This window comes from Panthera tigris, chromosome A3 (assembly GCF_018350195.1).
Source record: "Panthera tigris isolate Pti1 chromosome A3, P.tigris_Pti1_mat1.1, whole genome shotgun sequence".
Classification (NCBI taxonomy): Eukaryota; Metazoa; Chordata; class Mammalia; order Carnivora; family Felidae; genus Panthera; species Panthera tigris.
In genome coordinates, this window is record NC_056662.1 from 57,837,506 (window position 1) to 57,856,146 (window position 18,641).

An 18,641-nucleotide genomic window follows, 5' to 3' on the forward strand; every position below is an offset into this window, starting at 1 on the left:
AAAACCTGGTACACAGAAAAATGACGGAGTTTTTGGCCAAGCCAAAAAAAAAAAAAAAAAAAAAAAAATCCAAATAAAATGGGACCCCCTTAACCCACCCCACCCTGCCTCCCAAGCCCCACCCACAAAAAAGTTATCCTAGTAACTGTGTCTTTCACATTTTATAAATATTAACTTCTTAAACCTGCACCTTCTTCTTTGACCACATATTGTCACATTACAAAAAAGAAATGTCAATTAAATACACTGTTAATGTTACTATATTAAATCTGCTCTCTGCTTCAGCAAACCGCTCATGAGACCACCATTTTACACCTCCATGTGCCCACTTCCAAACCAATGGCATGTTCATAGTCTCCACTTTCAGATACCCATAAGACAGAGTCACTCAGAGACAAGGAATTCTGGAGCTGAAGGAAAGGCATTTGCTTTCTGGTCTGATGCTCGATCCCAAACACTTATAGCACCTGATGGTAGAATGTGAACAGCACCAGCTGCATTGCAGCCTTGATTTATTTTTGAGTAGGGGAAAGAAGAGAAGGGGGATAAACTGGTAAGAGGTGCAGAAAGGAAATGAAACGAAACGAAACACCCCACACGTGGTGTCTGCATACACAGCTGTCCTGGACTACACCGGTGCAGCTCTGAGCTCCAGTTGCAAGGAATTCCAAGTTCTCAGGATCTCATTGAAGACTCTGGGGGCCAGCAATCCTCATCACAATGCTTCTACCAGCTCAGAAGGGAAGTCCTGCCTAATGTCATGAAATAAACCTGACTGCTGCCACCAGACCGAACGGAGGCGAAGAAGACCTGCAAAATCAAGAGAAAGAGGGAGGGAGAGATTTACCATGAAGACACAACACAACCCAGTCCTTTGGAGCAATCCTTCCTATGGTTCCCAGGCAGGTGACCTAGTGCCACCAACACCTCAATACCTCAACACCTCCAAATGCAGGCAGCCTAAAAGCCCAAAGGCCTCTTTCAAAAGAAAATCTGAGAGGACATCAGTATCACTTGATCATAAGGAGATCATCTCTGTAGCTAATTTTTATCACAACTAAGAAGGCTATCACTGCCATATTGTGAGAACTGAAAAGAAAAACACTGATATTTCTGAAATTGAGTTATTTCTTTTTATCTCCACTGCTAATATCATCTAAAAGATAAATGTGTCTGGAAAACTCCTTAGCAACCTGATTTTTCTCTTTTAAAAAATTAAGCTAAAATATATGTTATTTCATATTACTCTATAGTCACAATACTATAGTTTACTTTTGGGCCTTTGATTAGTAAACTTCAAAGGATATAACATAATAAATAATAAAAATATTTCAATGCCCAAGTTCAAAGAATATTATAGTCATGGCTACATTAAATATACTCAGGAAAATATAAGCCAAAAAGCTGGCAAAATCCTGGATTGGGTTGGGAAGTTGTATGGATTTCTAAGGTAAATGATTAGAAAACAATGTCAACACCGTTAGTAAACGAGCTACAGGATCACAGGAAAGGGGGCTGGTGGTGGTGCAACGTATTTACTGAGCATGCAGTTAGGCAGAAAGCCCAGCTGTCAAGGAGAGATCTAGAGCTCTTCTCTGTCAAGGTGAATTTTCAAATTTAATCTGAGAAGTCAATTAGTGGGCCAGTGGCTAGGGTATTTAATATATTTTAATGTGAGACAAGAGGTGGAAATGTTCTTAAGAGGGAAGTTTCTAAGGTTGCAACAGGCTGCCTCAGGTGGTAAGACATTTTCATCCAAGTGGAGGGAAAAGAGAGAAAGCTGGGCTTGGTAAAGGCCAGGCCCACCTGGGAGGTCCTTCTCAAAGCACGTGGGATGGGTCAACACCCTTGGCCATCCAGCTGCTCCACTCCAAGGCTGGTTTAGGGAGGGGATTCCAGGGAGTTGGTAGGCCTTGAAAGTAACAAGGATGTGGCCAGTTTTGAAAAACAAAGGTTTTTAGGTCTTTTGAAGACTGGGGGTCTCAGCTGCAGGAGGTGCTCATGCTTCTGCATAAAATGATTTATACTGTTAGGTATTTCTGACATGCAAACTATGAAGTTACTTTACTATTCAGAAGCAGACAAGTGGTATCCTTCTGATGCACATCAGGGTCTCGAGAGAAAACTTTTACCCTACCAAATTTGCAAGGGGCTTTCTTCCAATCACAGAAGAATCCCACTAGATTGGCAGTTTTAACCTTTTCTATCCCTAAACCAAACATAGCTCATACAGGTCACCTACTGGGGTTAAAAACAACCACTACAAACAACATACGATGATTTTGGCAGAAACAAGTATCTCTTATCCCTTCATAAGCAAACACAAAATAAAACAGACCCCAACTCCTATATACAGGTCTAAAAAGTCACTACTAAAATGTTGCTTGATGAATTTATTTCAGAATCTATCAAAACCTCAAGAAAAGGCTTCACCCAACCCCGTGGAAAGTAAACCATTACCAAAGCTAACAGCAGCTAAAGAGAAGTTGTAAGGAAACCATTACCTTGTCATTGCGTTCACATAAGAATTTTAGTCTTTGAGCCCTTTTGTGCATAAACACACCATCCAAGTGACCAGTTTCCACAGATCGGATCTCTATGGCCTTTTCTCCCCAGCCCATCGTCTGATTCGATCGAATATATGCTTTTTGAGAGGGGAAAACATGAAATTGTTAAAGATAAGGAAACAGCTATGAAAAGATGCTGCTCATATAATACACACATTATCTGCATGTCTAGCATATGGAGATTTTTGTTTTTAAGGAACTTTTGCTTTTAAAGTTTATCCTGAGAAGTGGTAATTTGAATTCTTGAGATGGTTCATGCTTATTTTGAGCAATGACCCACTGGATATAGAGTTTAGTGCTCCTATTTTTATCAAACCAGTCATAAAGAAGGCAGGAAGAAGAAGTGATGAGAAGAGAAAATGACTACATTGAAACCAGAACAACTTGGGATATAAACTAAAAATTTCAGATTATCGAGTGGCACTGCCACTCGAAAGAATAAATCCCTTACCCTTTTTCAGCCTCCTTTTACTTTCCACAGATTAGTCAACAACCACATCTGTCCTACATCCTGGATGTCTTAAGGATTAAATGAAGGATTGTAAATGACAGAGTTTTAAAGTGTTAAATAATTACTTGGATTTTGTTCTAAAACAGACTATGACCAGTGCCATGGTCTACAATCTCCCTTTTCACCATCAATATTGCCAACCATTCTGGGTTTTTTTTGTTTGTTTTTTGTTTTTCTGCCAACCATTCTGCTAAATGGCCAAAATGTCTGAACAACAGGTAAAACTGATGTGATAACATGCAGTTTTAGAGAAGGCTCCATTTTTACATAGGCTATCTTTTCCTCTGATACCTACCTACAGATGTTGGCATCTCTCCCCACTGCAGAACCACATCCTTGGTGATTCTTCCATAGGTATTCACATAAACCCCTTCATCTTCATAGCACACCAGAAGCTCCATGCCATCTGTGTTGGGGAGGATGATGATTGCATGGGGTTTGATGCTACACTGGATCTAGAGAAGAGGAACAAAGTACAGGGAAGTACGTTTGTGGTTATTTCTATCCTTGAAATAGCATTCAAAAAGATTGTCTTGGTGAATGCCCTGGTTAATATTCCAGGTGAATAAATACAGCAATTGAATAAAATTTTGGAAAACTCATGCGACATATATCTCAAAGAATACCTTTTACAGGTCATGTACTCTACTAGTTCACATTTTCTGAGGCCCCTGGAACATATCTGGATTGTGGATTCTATTAAGAAATTAATTGAAACCACTCCCAACCCAGGGATATTCTGACCTGCCAGCAATTGCCCCAAATACATCCCATGTTAGTCAAAGCCAGGGCTAAGAGGTTTTCAGGAGGGCTTCACAGAGCCAGGAGAATGGATTTCCACTTGTCTCAGAGCATGCAGCTATTGAGAATGGCACATCATTTAAATACTCACCCCCACACCAAGGGGAAGCAAGGAATCCCTGCTTGTGTTAGTTCACTAAGCAGAGTAAAGAAAAAAGTCAAAACAAAATGAAGCCAGTCAACCAACCATAGAGTGTGGGTTCTTTCTTACGTGTGTTGGTAGATAAATGTCATAGACTGATCCTGAATCCACATCAACAGCATGAAATCCAGCACAGGATCCATAGATCACTTTCAACCTCTGGCCTTCCTCAACAGTGAGATCCACCAGTAATGGCTTATGTACCAATTCTCCAAATGACTACAAAGAAGTAACCGAGACAAAAGTAGTAAGACAAAGAAGAACTTATTTCTGATAGATCAAACAGGAGAAGCCAAACCCAAGGTACTCAGTTATTTAATTACTGAGCCATTCTGGCAACAACCATAAGCAAAAATACTCTATGAAATAAGTCTCTAATTTATTATGCTTTTGTCTGCCAATCAGCATCTGGGAGACATTTCTTCCAGAAGACGTGTCGCAAATTCCCCCTACCTGGCCCAAGAATTCCACCTTCTTGTCTTGGTGAGAAAAACATCTAAAGTGAAAGAACCAGGACTTTCTGTAGCACAGTATTCAACTATTCAATGCAGACAATGGAGAAAGAGGTGGAGTTGCAGGAGTCACATACTGAGAATTTTTAGTATGGTCATCATAGTCATCATAGAGACTTCTACTTTAATTTTTTGACTGGAGCAATACAGTGATGAAAAGCTGTAGGGTATTAACCTGGATGACCTATAATAAACTAGATGACCTCAGTTCTTGATTAATATCAATACCTACAGCTCACAAGACAGACTTAAACAATATACTTATAAAAGCAACTAGGAGAGTACATCTGGCACATAAAGGATATTAAGACCAGATCTCAGAAGATACAACCAATTACTTTTAGTCAGTAACATGTGGATTTATTTCTTGAGCAAATATGGTAACCCCATTTATCCTGCTTTATTGGGGAATCAAGCAATAAGCAATCTAAATATGTCAATTTTCCAAATACTTGAAACTTACCCTTAATAAAATGTATCAAGAACAAGAAAAAAAGGTAAGTAAATAGAATCATTTTGGATGAAAAATTCTTAATTTCATGATATGCACTAAAACAGCGCCAGGAGCTATACTCAAAGTTTTGTGCCTAATATAAGAAATGATGTTAAGTTATTTATAATATCTAATGTCAGAGTAATATTTTAATTAAGAATTTCATAAATTTGTATCTAATGCGAACTCTAGAATTATAAAAAATGTTAAAAATACTCACACAGAAAAATACTAATGTTTTTCTATAGTTTTTCCCTTAAACAAAAACAATGCATTATTCATGCTTTTAACTTACTTTTTCTATTTAACGCATAATACATATTCCTGTGTCATTAAGAATTTCTGTAATTTGTTTTTTAGTTAGTATTCTATTGAAAAGATATACCTCCAAGCTGCCTATTGTTGGATACTATTTATCAAAAACATATCTAAATCTTTATACACATGCATGACTTCAGGCAGATGGTCACGGTCTGCTGTTTTTGTTTTTTTTAATGTTTTTATTTATTTTTGAGAGAGAGCATAAGTAGGAGAGGGCAGAGAGTGAAGGAGACACAGAATGTGAAGTAGGAGGCTCCAGGCTCTGAGCTGTCAGCACAGAGCCCGATGCAGGGTCTGAACTCATAAGCCGTGAGATCATGACTTGAGCCGAAGTCAGACGCTTAACTGACTGAGCCACCCAGGCACCCCAAGATCTGCTTTTTAATTAGAGGTGGCATTACTTTGTCCTTTTTTCTGTTACCATATTGACATATCAATCAATGTCTACCAAACATTTAGCTCTTTCCTCATACTCTGAGGGCTTGGAAAGCAGACAGTGAGGCCTATTACATTAGAAATGGCCTCTCTTATGACAGAATTATACTCTATATTAGTACATAGCTTTTAAATGATCAGTTTTAACTATTTAGGGTTTTTAAACTGTCCTCTGGCTCTTTCTTGGTCATGCATGCATGGCTGATGCTACTTGTAAGTACACTTGATGCTGTTACCTTAAAGGCCATAAATTTGTGATATGGCTTGGGTGCCCACGCATAGACCTCCACAGAACTCTTCAAAGCAATTACCAGAAATTTGATTCTTTCATATTTTACTGAAAACAACAACATAAACAAGAGAAGCACAGGTCAGAATCAACATGGAACTCTAAATTCTGTTAGTTGTCTTTTGCAAACTTTATAAATAATGCCTTCTATTGAGTCATCTAGATCAACAGGAAAAAAATGCTGAGTGATCAAACCTCAGAGTTTCCTTTTCCAATACTTTTATGTATGATTCAGCCTATTCCCATATTTCTTGACTGATGTTTGGGACTCAATTCCAATACTCTGGTTACTATTAAGGAATACTTTCACTAATGTTCCTAATCTTCTTAGACTGAAAGTATTTACTAATCAAAGACAATGCCAGGCCTACCACCCTAAAGTCTTAAGGGCTCAGTATTGCTTCAAAAGGATAATGAAGTGGTTAATCAGCTAAGTATCACTTCAAACCGCTTCCTGATCTATATAGGCAGTGACTGCCTGAATTCTACCTAAAGTTCCATACAAAAAGAACAGTAGTAAAGGAAATCTCTATTCAGCTATATACATTTTTTCAGTTGAAAATGCCTTCTTTACATAGCTATTCCGGTTCTCTTGCAGCCAACCAACTCTGCTTAAAAACAGATGCTCTGAGGGGCTGTGCCCTCACATGACTTAGTGGTCTGGCACAGCTCTACCAGTTTCTTTATAAACTATCTAATGTCACAATACTACCTTATTCTTCCTTTGCACATGAGAGATGGCTTGTTAACTTGATAATTCTCCTTGTTAATTTCCAATATAGTATCACTATTCGAATAAATCACTGACATTAATATTAAGACACAAAGGATTATCAAAGGTTGTCCAAACCAGTGCTGTTTAATAGAATTTTTTGCAATGATGAAAAGATTTTAGATCTGTACTGTTAATATGATAGCCACATTGGGCACATGGAATGGACTAGTGCCACTGAAGAACCACATTTTATAGTTTATTTCATGTTAATTAATTTAAATATAAATTTAAGTAGCCCCTATTCTTGATGGAAATCATATTGTACAGCACAGGTCTTGATAAACTGAATATAATTTCCTAAAAGTATAATGAATGAATGGTACCACACACTCTTACCGCAGAAAATGCTTGTGATTCATTCTGTAAGAATGACAGACCTGAGGATAACTGTTTTATTCCAATGAAAAGCCCAGCACAGTGTAACACATCTGCCTCTAGTTCCCCCTGTAGGATAATCTATTCATGCACATTTCACCCATTCTGAATGATTTCATTAAATTTAACCTTAGATGATTTTAGTTACCCCGCAAAAATTATTTCACATAAACACAGCACAGAAAATCCCAATCCCAAAATTTCATCAAGTATATAGTACTACTTTTCAGTAACACTCAGAATCATGCCAAACTAGGGTGGCTTCTGCAATCATTATTAATCAGTGAGCTGAGAGTTGTGGACAGATTATATAAATAATAAGAGAATGTCAAGGACTGTAATATCCCTAGAAGCAGAGAGAATGACTATAGCATATACTTTCATAAACAGAAAAAAACAAAACATAGTAGCAGAAATCAATATTCAATAGGACCCTTACATTAATCAGTCTTAGGTATAATAGAGACTATTTGCTGATCTTCTCAAATTCCCATTTCAAATTCTATTAGAATATATTATCTCTCCAATAAAGTTTAATTTGGCTAAGCTTCATTATTTCCCCTTTACTTCCAACATTAGTACCAGTATTTTTTTTCATACATAAAAAAAAAATTGTTTTGGTTTTGTTCTTGCAAGCTCTTACTTCATAAGAACCAAAGCATGCGTGCCAGCAAGAGAAAAAACAAGACAGTTGCTACGAAACATTGGCTGGCCGACTAGATTCGTTTAGTAGTTAAGAGCACAGTAGCTTTGCACAGTGCGCTTCATTCAAAACAACAAGCCATATAGCTCTTTGGTCAAACTCTCAAACATTCTGTCAATGACTGCCAAGGACCCAAAGTCCTCTCAATGGAGACGAGGCCTGGAGCACAAAGCAAGAATCCAAATTGGCTGGCTTTCCTTTGGCAAGGTTTCCTTAGAGAGGTTATTGTGACCACATCTTACAGAGAAGAATCTGGACTGTCAAAGAGGAAGGGTAAAAAGCCTTGCTCGCAAGATGAATGTGAGCATGAGATGGATGGAGGACAGAATGAATGGCAGGAATGAATGGGGTTATGTTAAAAGGTGCATTGTGAGTCAAGATGACACTTCGGGATTAGAAGATGCCTTAGAAACATAATCGCAGAAAACATCTAGGTGTATCAGAAAGAACCCTGTGGAACAAAACCCTGCAGAACAAAACCCTCATGACCCTCCTGGAACTTACCAACTTTATAGTGTACACATCCTTCCAAATCCCCCACGGTTGTCCATCCCTGCTTCTTCTCAACTTCTGGATCATTGTGAAGTATTTTATTTCGTAACCAAGACAAATAGTAGACACGTAACTTATCTTTTTTGCCTAGCAAAACAAATATAAATATTTTATATACATATTCAAAGTAGGTGCCATCTATTAATAACAATAGTAACCAAATGAGCAATAAATATTATCCTCCTAAGGGAACCATTCTGTATGAGTTTTACTAGAACCTCAATTTAAGCTATTCAAAATGGATTTTGAAACTCCTATAGAATTATCATCAGGTATAGGCCTGATTAGAAGGGAAGGTTTTAAAAGAAAAAAGAACTCACACTTATGTAGATAGCCAGTATCCATAAACCACAAAGTAATACAAACACCTGCACAGCAATGCAACCAACAGACCTTATAAGATGCTTTCACATGTATTATCTGATTCTCAAAACTCTCTGGAGTAGCTATTAGTTCTCATTAGACAGCATAGGAAGATTAAATAGATCAACCAAGGCAGGGAATCAAATCCAGCAAAAAGCCATAAATTGAAGATGTGTGCAACTTAAAGGGCTGACAGAGGACTCACAACCTATAAATCACTTATAAGAGAGATAACCCAACTGAAAAAGTGGGCAGTCGACTATAACAGTCAAAAGAAGTTAACTCATAGATACATAAAAAAGTACTTGCTCTCAATAGTCAATTAGTGAATGCATATTAAAACCATAATGAGATACAATTTTATGCATCTATCAGAGTGTCTAGAATTAAAAAGAACAATAGTACTCAAAGTAGGGAAGATGAGGAGTAACTAGAAACTCAGAAACCAGTGCTATAAATTGTTAGAACCATTTTAAAAAGCTTGGCATTATCTATTAAAGTAGGATGCATGTATATGCTACTTATGATCCAGTAACTTCTCTCTTCATATTAATGTGTGTGTATGAGCTCCCAAAAACATGAACAAGAATGTTCACAGCAGCATTGTTCCTAAGAACTGAAAACAGCAAACACAAATGTTTATCAACAACAGAACAAATAAATGAATTGTGGTATAGTCATACACAGAAATGAAGTGGAACAATACACCTCTATGAGCAAAAACAACAAAACAGGTGTTGAACAAAAGAAACTAGACACATTGACAAGCTTAAGAAGAAAAATCATATGATCTTATCAACAGATGCAGAAAAAACATCTGACAAAACCCAACATTCATTTCATGATCAAACATTCACAGCAAATAGGAATAGAGGGAAATTGCCTCAATTTGACAAATAACATCTACAAAAAACTTACAGCTAATACCATACTTAATGGTGAGAAACTAGATACTTTCCTCTTCAGATCAGGAACAAGGGAAGGGTGTCCCCACTTACCACTCCTATTAAACATCATACTACATGTCCTAGCTAATGCAGTAAGACAAAGGAAATAAAAGGTATGCAAACTGGGAAGGAAGAAATACAGGACTGTTTACATAGAAAATGACAAAGAACTGGTAAAAAAAAAAAAAATTCCTGCAATTAATAAATAATTATATAAGGTTGCAAGCTACAAGGTTCATATATAAAAGTCAACTGTTTTCCTATATACTTGCAACAAGCAATTGGAAATTTGAAATTAAAATACAGCATCTGCAGAAGTACTAAAAACCAAAAAAAGATATATTTAGTTATAAATGTGACAAAATAGCCCTACACAACATCTGTATGAGGAAAACTACAAAACTCTGAAGAAAGAAATTAAAGGAGATCAAAACAGATGGAGGTATATTCAATGGTCATGGGTAAAACTCAATATTGCTAAGATGTAAGTTCTACTGAACTTGATCTATGTACAATCAATGTAATCCCAATCAAAATCCTATCAAGTTATTTGTACATGTTAATAAACTGACTCTAAACTTTATATGGAAAGGCAAAAGAGCCAAAACAGCCAACACAGTATTGAGCAAGAACAAGTTTGGAGGGCTGACACTACCTGACTTCAAGAGTTACTTCAAAGCTACAGTAATCAAGACAATGTGGTATTAGCAAAAGGAAAGACAGATCAATGGAACAAAACAGAGATCTAAACCCACACAAATGTAATGAACTATGGGGGTGCCTGGGTGGCTCAGTCAGTTGAGTGTCCAACTCTTGACTTCAGCTCAGTTTATGATCCCAGGGTTGTGGGACAGAGCCCCGCATTGGGGTCCACACTGAGCATGGAGCCTGCCTGAGATTCTTTTTTTCTCTCTCTCTCTCTCTCTCTCTCTCTCTCTCTCTCTCTCTCTCTCTCCCCTTCTGCTCCTCTTCCCCACTGGTTCTCTCTCCCAAAAATAAAAAACAAACAAAAAAATATAATGAACTAATCTTTGACAAAGGATCAAAGGCCATTCAACAGAAAAAGGATGGTCTTTTCGACAATCACTGCTAGAAGGACTGGACATTCATATACAAAAAATAATGAATTTATAGACTTTGAACCTTTCACAAAGATCAAATGGATCACAGACCTAAACATGAAATGCAAAGCTATAAAGCTTCTAGAAGATAACATAGGAGAAAACCTAGGTACAACCTCCTTGGATTTGGCAATGCCTTTTCAGATATAACACCAAAAGGATAATCCATGAAAGAAAAAAAAAAAAGGTAAGTTAGACCTTATTAAAATTAAAAACTTTTGTGGAAGACACAGTTAAGAGAATGGACAGACAAGCCACAAACGCCAAAAAGAAAAAAAAAAAAATTGCAAAAACCTATTTGATAAAGAACTTGTATCCAAAACGTACAAAGAACTCTTAAAACTCAAGAGAAGAAAACAAACAACCTGATTATAAAACAGACAAAAGACCTTAACAGATACCTCATTAAAGATGACATACATAGATGGCAAATAACCATGTGAAAAGATATTCAACACCATTTCATCAGGAATTAAAAATTAAAACAATAATCAGACACTATACTATACTAATCCAAAATACATCACCAAATGCTGATGAGGCCATGAGCAACATCTTCATTCATGCCTTGTAGGAACATGTGATAGAGTCACTTTAGAAGACAGCCTAGCTATTTCTTACAAAGCTGAATGTAGTCTTTTTTTTTTTTTAAATAATGTTTTCAAATTTATTTGAGAGAGACAGCAAAAGTGGGGGAGGGGCAGAGAGAGAGAGAGAGAGAGACAGAGAGAGAGAGAGAAAGAGAGAGGGAGGGAGGGAGGGAGGGAGAGAGAACCCCAAGCAAGCTCTGTGGTGCGGGCGCAGAGCCTGACGCAGGGCTTGAACTCATGAAAGTGCGAGATCATGATCTGAGTGGAAACCAAGTGTCAGGCACTTAACTAACTGAGCCACCCAGGTGCCCAGTTGAATGTAGTCTTACCTTATGTTCAGCAATCATGCTGCTAGGTATTTAACCAAGCACATAAGTTGAAAACATGTCTACACAAAAAACTGTCCACAAATATTTGTAGCAGTTTCATTCATAATTGCTGCAAATTGGAAGCAACCAAGAGGTCTTTCAATAAGTGAATGGATACACAAAGTGGCACACCCACACAAAAGATTATTCAGCAATAAAAAGAAATGCACTATCAAGTCATGAAAAGACATGGAGGAAACTTAAATGCATATTGCTAGAGAAAAGATGCCAGTCTGAAAAGGCTACATACTACACATGATTTCAACTATGATGTTCTGGAAAAGGTCACATAGAAAAAAAAAAAAAAAAATCAGTTGTTGCCAGGGACTTTTGGAGAGAGATGAATAGGTGGAGCACAGGGGATTTTCAGGGCAGTGAAATTAGTCTATAATTGTGGATAATTATGTGTTTGTCAGAACCCACAGAACTGTACAACACAAAGGGTGAACCCTAACGTAAACTACAGACTTTAGTTAATAATAATAATGTGTGAATACTGGATCATCAATTACAACAAAAGTACTACACTAATGAGGCTAATTGGGAAAACTGGAGGTGGGGGGTAATACAGGAATTGTCTATATTTTCTTTCCAACTTTTCTGTAAACCTAAAGTGCTCTTCAAAAAAAAACAAAACAAAAACAAAAAAAACCCCAGCCAGACACAAAAGAATACCTACCATTTTACCATTTCTGTAGCTTTAGTTCAATGAAGGTAAAACCAATCTTAGGTATTTAAAGGACAGTGCTTCCCTCTGGGAACATGGGGGGCAGTGACTGGGAGGCAGCAAAGTGGGGACTGCAGGGAAGCTTCTGGACTGCTGGGATTGTTCGATTTCTTCACCAGGGTATAGGTGCTACATGGATGGATTCTAACTGTGACAATTCACTGGGCTGTATACTTATAATCTGTGCACTTTTTGTATTACGTCTTATACTTCGACACAATCTTTTTAAGTTTTGAAGACTTTTTTTTTTAAATAAAAAAAATTTTTTTTAATGTTTATTTATTTTTGAGAGAGAGACAGAGTGTGAGCAGGAGAAGGGCAGAGAGAGAGGGAGACACAGAATCCCAAGCAGGCTCCAGGCTCTGAGCTGTTAGCACAGAGCCCCACGTGAGGTTCAAACTCATGGACTACAAGATCATACCTGAGCTGAAGTTGGATGCTTAACCGACTGAGCCACCCAGGCGCCCCTGTTTTGAAGACTTTTTGAATGTGGGGAAATACTCAATAAAATATGTTAAATGAAACAAAACTATGTACTTTTATGTATATAGTGTTCCATTTCCATACTGTAATATATACTTACAGATATGAGGAGAAGGAAATATAAAGAAGTGTCAACAAGAGTGGTCTCTGAGATAGGGTAACATTTTGTTTTATTCTTCCTAAGGTTTTCTCATTTTTTTAAGCTTCCTACAATTAATATGTATTACTTTCATGATTGTAAAAAAATCATTAAAAGCTACAAAAGAGAAATAGAGAAAAGTAGACCCCAAAAATTACTGGTGTCAGCTGTTTAGTGATTCCCATAAATCTTCTTGTTCAGTGAATCACAAAATGAAGCCCAAGCCATTTTTAGTGGCAGATTCATTTCTCCTCCAATTTTAAAACCTACTCCACATTAACACTCAAGTTGTAAATGGTTGTTTTCTCATTTAAGTATGAGATGGATGGCGAAATTTTTGCACTTCAACAAACATCTTTTACTTACAAACAAAAGCGTATCTCAAAACTAAAATAACTGCAAGAGATGTTACATATAAACAAATATAATAAGCTGGAGCTAGCAGATGACTAAATCAAAACTGCTGTGGGTTATTATAAGACCTAAAGTATTCCAATTTTGCATACTCTTGACTCCAGCAATCATACAAATTATTAGGAAACCAGTACCCACGCATCACAGGCATGTGTGAGCAATGGTTAAGTCAACTACAAGATATATGCCAAAAATATCTACGTGAGGGGAAAAAAGGGATAAACTAAAAGATTTACAAAGAAGTAAATACATTTTAGAATATCTATACAAAAAAACACTCTATAGCCATATAAAATACAACTGTTTATAAAGAAATGTTTAATGACACAGAGAGAGCAAGTACCTGATTTGGTCAAACCAGAATGAACATTGTATAACTTCAGGACAGTGGTTACAGGGGCAGCTGAAAGGGGAAGCGAGGCTAACTGCAGGTACAAAAGTGTATCTAACACCTGTTAAAACTAATCAGTACATGGGTGTCATTATTCTGTAATCATTCTCTCATTATTGTCTGTATGTTTGAAATGTTGTATAACCATTTAAATGCAGATTTTCCCCCCTTTATGAGTGTATTTTAAGTGTGTGTACGCTTAAAAGATTAGAAGTTAAAAATTGAAGTCAATAGTATCTCTGGATGATTTTACATTTTATTTCTCCTACTTGCTTTTCTACAGTAGTGTTTTTCCACAATGCACATATATTACATAATTTATACTAAAAAAAACCTCTTTCTAAAAAGAAGCTTATAGTAGTGTTAACGGATGTAAAGAAAAACCATAATATGGTACTTGTGCCATCATGGCAGAGCACAGTCCCTTCTGCATGCAAGAGTCCTATGGGTGGAAGCAGACACAAACCTCCAAGCCAGGGAAGCCACATTAAACCCAACGAGCAACGGGGCAGAGAGGGTGGTTGTGTGGGAGAGGTCAACTAGAGAGCGCATGCCCCTGTGCTTTTCAAGACTGCTCTTTAAAGGAGCCCTACAGGTTCAGTGTGTACACGTGGGTCACATCTTTCTATTACCTTACTATGAGACCATGCTACGATTGTACCTCATTCAGCCATTACTTCAAAAAATGAGCTAACAGAAGTTTTGTGCTGGGAAGTAATCTTGCTTTATTAAATGAACACTTACCAGATATTGTCACCAAGACATTCAAGCCTTCAAGGACATCCATTTGCTGAAATCGTCTTCTGTTGATCAGAGGATATACCTTCCCTTGGCCACTTCTGTCCAGCAGCATCAGGCCACTCTCTGTACCCACTAACAAATTCACTCCTGTTTTAAGAACACAGAAAGACCTGAATTTTATGCCGTGCTTGGCAAACAGTCTGGTTGTATGGAAAGGATAACACCAGCTATCTGGAAAAGAGTGGTTTTTAAACTCATCCACAAAAAGAAATGCTTGGAATAGCCAGAGGTTAAAGTAACCAAATGGCAACAAATCACAGAGGAGTGAGGGTGAAATACTTACTTAAATCTAAAAAAAAGATATGAGAGAGATGTCTGTTTTCATGATCCCTTCATACTTCCTTTATTGTCTTTATTTTGATTGCCAAACTTCTGGCATGAGATATAGCTACCTCAAATCCTTACCAATTTATGACTCACCTTGCCATTTTCTTAAAGACCATTCTCCATCATCATCAAGAAAGCAACAATATTTCTTAGGAATATTAAAATACTGTGACCTCCCCATGGGACCAATCCTGGCTTCTCTATTTGCTACCATGGTCTCCCCCTGCTCCAGCTCCATTCAGCTCCAGCTCTTGGTTTTCTCTGCGCCCCCCCCCCACCCCTTTTTTAAACCTTCTCTGCTTCTTAAAACACAAAAGACATCTCCTTTGCTTTCTGAAGAAGCACGTCAGAACCATCAACTCCTAATTTCATACTCTACCTGCTTTTCCACACCTGCTGTAAATTTCTACTGAAACCAACTTCTCAACTTTTGCCATTTCTGTAACAGCACCACCACCCATTCCACACATCTAGCTAAACTGACCACCAGAACCAGAGAAAACCTTCCTTTCCCTTTCCTCTGCTCTCACCTTACATCAGGCTTTGGCCTCCTTGTAAACAATGGATAGTGACTTTAACTCAGGTTGTTATAACATCCTCCCTCTACTTGCTCATGGCAGCAGCCCAAACAATCCTCATCTTCCGACAATATTCATTAGGTCCTACTACATCTTCAAAACTACACACCCTATAGGGCAGGGTACAAAAGCCTCAACTTGGCATTCAAAACTCTCTGTACCTTGAGTCAACTTACTTCTCCCTATCACTCACTTATTTCCTTAAATGCCTTCATTCCTTGGTCTATAACCTTCCTTGTCTAAACCAACTTTGTAACATGTAACATGTAGCACAGATCACTTTATATTCCTAAGCAGTTAGGCACATACATGTTTGCACTGATTCCCTCAACTGGGTAATAAACTCACTGAGACAAGGAATAAAGTATTTGTGCTTTTAAAAAATTGCCCAATCAATATTTACTGGTAGATGGAATGATAGGGAAGAATACCATGTATTTTCCTGAACCACACAATTCACGCGTCCAATTACACAGGAACACACACAGACATACACACATACCCTATTTCCAGAAAACTTCAAGTGAACAACTGTGAAGGCAACAAGTAAACACGCTCCCGACCCTCTCTCAGCTCTGTCCCTGTTCCATTGAGCAAGTAAAACCCAAGACTTGGAGGGACAGTATCTATATCCAAGCAATCCTTGTGAGGAAACTGGACACACTTTTTGGGGTCTAGGGGGAAGCTGGGAACCTGGAATTTACATATGTAGTAACTATCACTGCCATTCAAATGCAAAAAACTTCAACTAACAGAGTGCAAGGCTCACAAGGACAACAGTTACAAATGTGCTGAAACACTGTAGGCTCTAAACTAATACAACACTATCCCTGGAGTCCTCAAAAGATGTAAAATGTGTAAAAAGGTCCTCATGAATTCTAGACATCTACAGTTTCTGATAATAGCGTGACCTGAGGGAAGCCCCCCATTAAAAACCTATTAGGCATATGATACAGGTTTCCATCTTGCCCTTACAGAAACTGTGGTACGTTTCACAAGAGCATCCCTGTATGTGCTGTCCCACATATGCTTCCACCAAATCACAGGTGCTTTCCATCTACTATTACTGTAATGAGAGCTTGTTAGAACCTGACATACTATGAAATAGCTTCAGAAAATGTGAAGGAAGAAAAACCTGAGTATTCACTACCCATTAAGAGTAACCATTAAAAGTAAACAAAACTCTCAAAGTATGGTCATTTGAAGAGCTTAAGTAAAAGGCTTATGAATGCACATGACTTCGTCTGTCACTTATAATTAAGATTTTTAGAATGTGCCATCCAGACCAGCCTTGTCCAACAGAACTTATCTTGATGTCAATGTGTTAGCCACACGTGGCTACTGAGCACTTGAAACATGGCTGGTGCAACTGAGGAACTGAAGTTTCTATTAAATTTAAATAGCCACATGAAATATCAGCTATGGCTGATACTACCATTTTATTCATCAGGTAACACTGTGGCTTTGAATTAGGGTTCACAGCCTTACACTTTATAAGGCTTACAAGCCATCATGTTTTTCCATGAAAAAGTTTTTTAATAGAAAGATGACACACATCAGATCATTACTTAATGCTAAGAAAAAAAACACTGTCCAATTTAAAAACACACTTATCATCACTGCAAGAAAAATTAATGCTTATGTAATGCTCCATTCATTTTCATACAATTTCACTTTTGAGGTTCACCATTTTGTGGTGACCATCTCCCTATCAATGCAGAACTATATTTGGACATTATCCTTAGTGTTTTCCCTCCACATACCTAGGTGAGATAATTTTAACTGGCTTCACAGGTAAACAGAAGAAAAACAAAACATTAACTGATAGAGCTGTTTTCAGACAGAGTCCATTCCAAAGATTCCATTTCATGTAATATTTCAGTATTTTCCCAATCTTCAATATCAAGTAGCTGAAAGACCCATGTCAAAAGTCTGGTAATAACTACTGAAATATAAGATTCTGAAACCTATTATTTGTGGTTTCCAAAAACAAATAGCATCCAAACATCAATCAAGATTTTACAGTAAGAAATAATAAAGGAATAAAAGACAAACTGAAAAAGTCTTTTCATAAACATAAAAAATACAGATACTTTGGTACTTATACTCTACCTCATAATTCTCCATTATGTATTTCCAAGAACTATGTCATTCTGTAAAGTACTGAGTGTTAGTACTCAGAGGAATATTGAGTCACTGGAAAATAACCACCCTGGAAATTATGGGACGATGAAAAAAATCAAGTTGCAGGCTGCAATAACCTTTTATAAATATCCTTTTTAAACCTTTCAACTGTTAGGTATAATTAAACTTTAAATATTAATTGCTCAAAGGCAAGCTGTATTAGGAACTGCGACTGTATTCATAGAAATCTGGTTTAAGATGGGGAAAAATGGCTATTAACTCTATAATGTGTGATTTAAAGTTTCCTTTAAGGGCTAGTATCCAAAATCTATAAAAAGCTCACCAAACTCCACACCCGAAAAACAAACAACCCAGTGAAGAAATGGGCAGAAAACATGAATAGACACTTCTCTAAAGAAGACATCTGGATGGCCAACAGGCATATGAAAAGATGCTCAATGTCGCTCCTCATCAGGGAAATACAAATCAAAACCACACTCAGATATCACTTCACGCCAGTCAGCGTGGCCAAAATGAACAAATCAGGAGACTATAGATGCTGGAGAGGATGTGGAGAAACGGGAACCCTCTTGCACTGTTGGTGGGAATGCAAATTGGTGCAGCCACTCTGGAAAACAGTGTGGAGGTTCCTCAAAAAATTAAAAATAGACCTACCCTATGACCCAGCAATAGCACTGCTAGGAATTTACCCAAGGGATACAGGAGTACTGATGCATAGGGGCACTTGTACCCCAATGTTTATAGCAGCACTCTCAACAATAGCCAAATTAT

The 18,641-nt window shown here is 37.4% G+C and overlaps 1 protein-coding gene across 45 annotated transcripts in view; it reads right to left on the minus strand.

Annotated features, from left to right (window-relative positions):
• Positions 1–474: 474 nt before the first annotated feature.
• Positions 475–18,641, minus strand: part of MAP4K4 (mitogen-activated protein kinase kinase kinase kinase 4) — a 188,219-nt gene continuing 170,052 nt past the window's right edge. For 29 of the 45 annotated variants that reach the window (XM_042981114.1, XM_042981119.1, XM_042981122.1 and 26 more), the window contains 7 exons: positions 14,764–14,907; positions 8,429–8,563; positions 6,019–6,119; positions 4,091–4,240; positions 3,374–3,533; positions 2,505–2,644; positions 475–810 (listed from right to left, as the gene is read on the minus strand). In XM_042981114.1, the coding sequence (XP_042837048.1) occupies positions 727–810; positions 2,505–2,644; positions 3,374–3,533; positions 4,091–4,240; positions 6,019–6,119; positions 8,429–8,563; positions 14,764–14,907 (914 nt within the window). In that variant the 3' untranslated portion in view covers positions 475–726. Of the gene's footprint in view, positions 811–2,504; positions 2,645–3,373; positions 3,534–4,066; positions 4,241–6,018; positions 6,120–8,428; positions 8,564–14,763; positions 14,908–18,641 lie in introns of all 45 variants that reach the window. The other 16 variants (XM_042981104.1, XM_042981105.1, XM_042981125.1 and 13 more) reach the window with 1 other exon arrangement.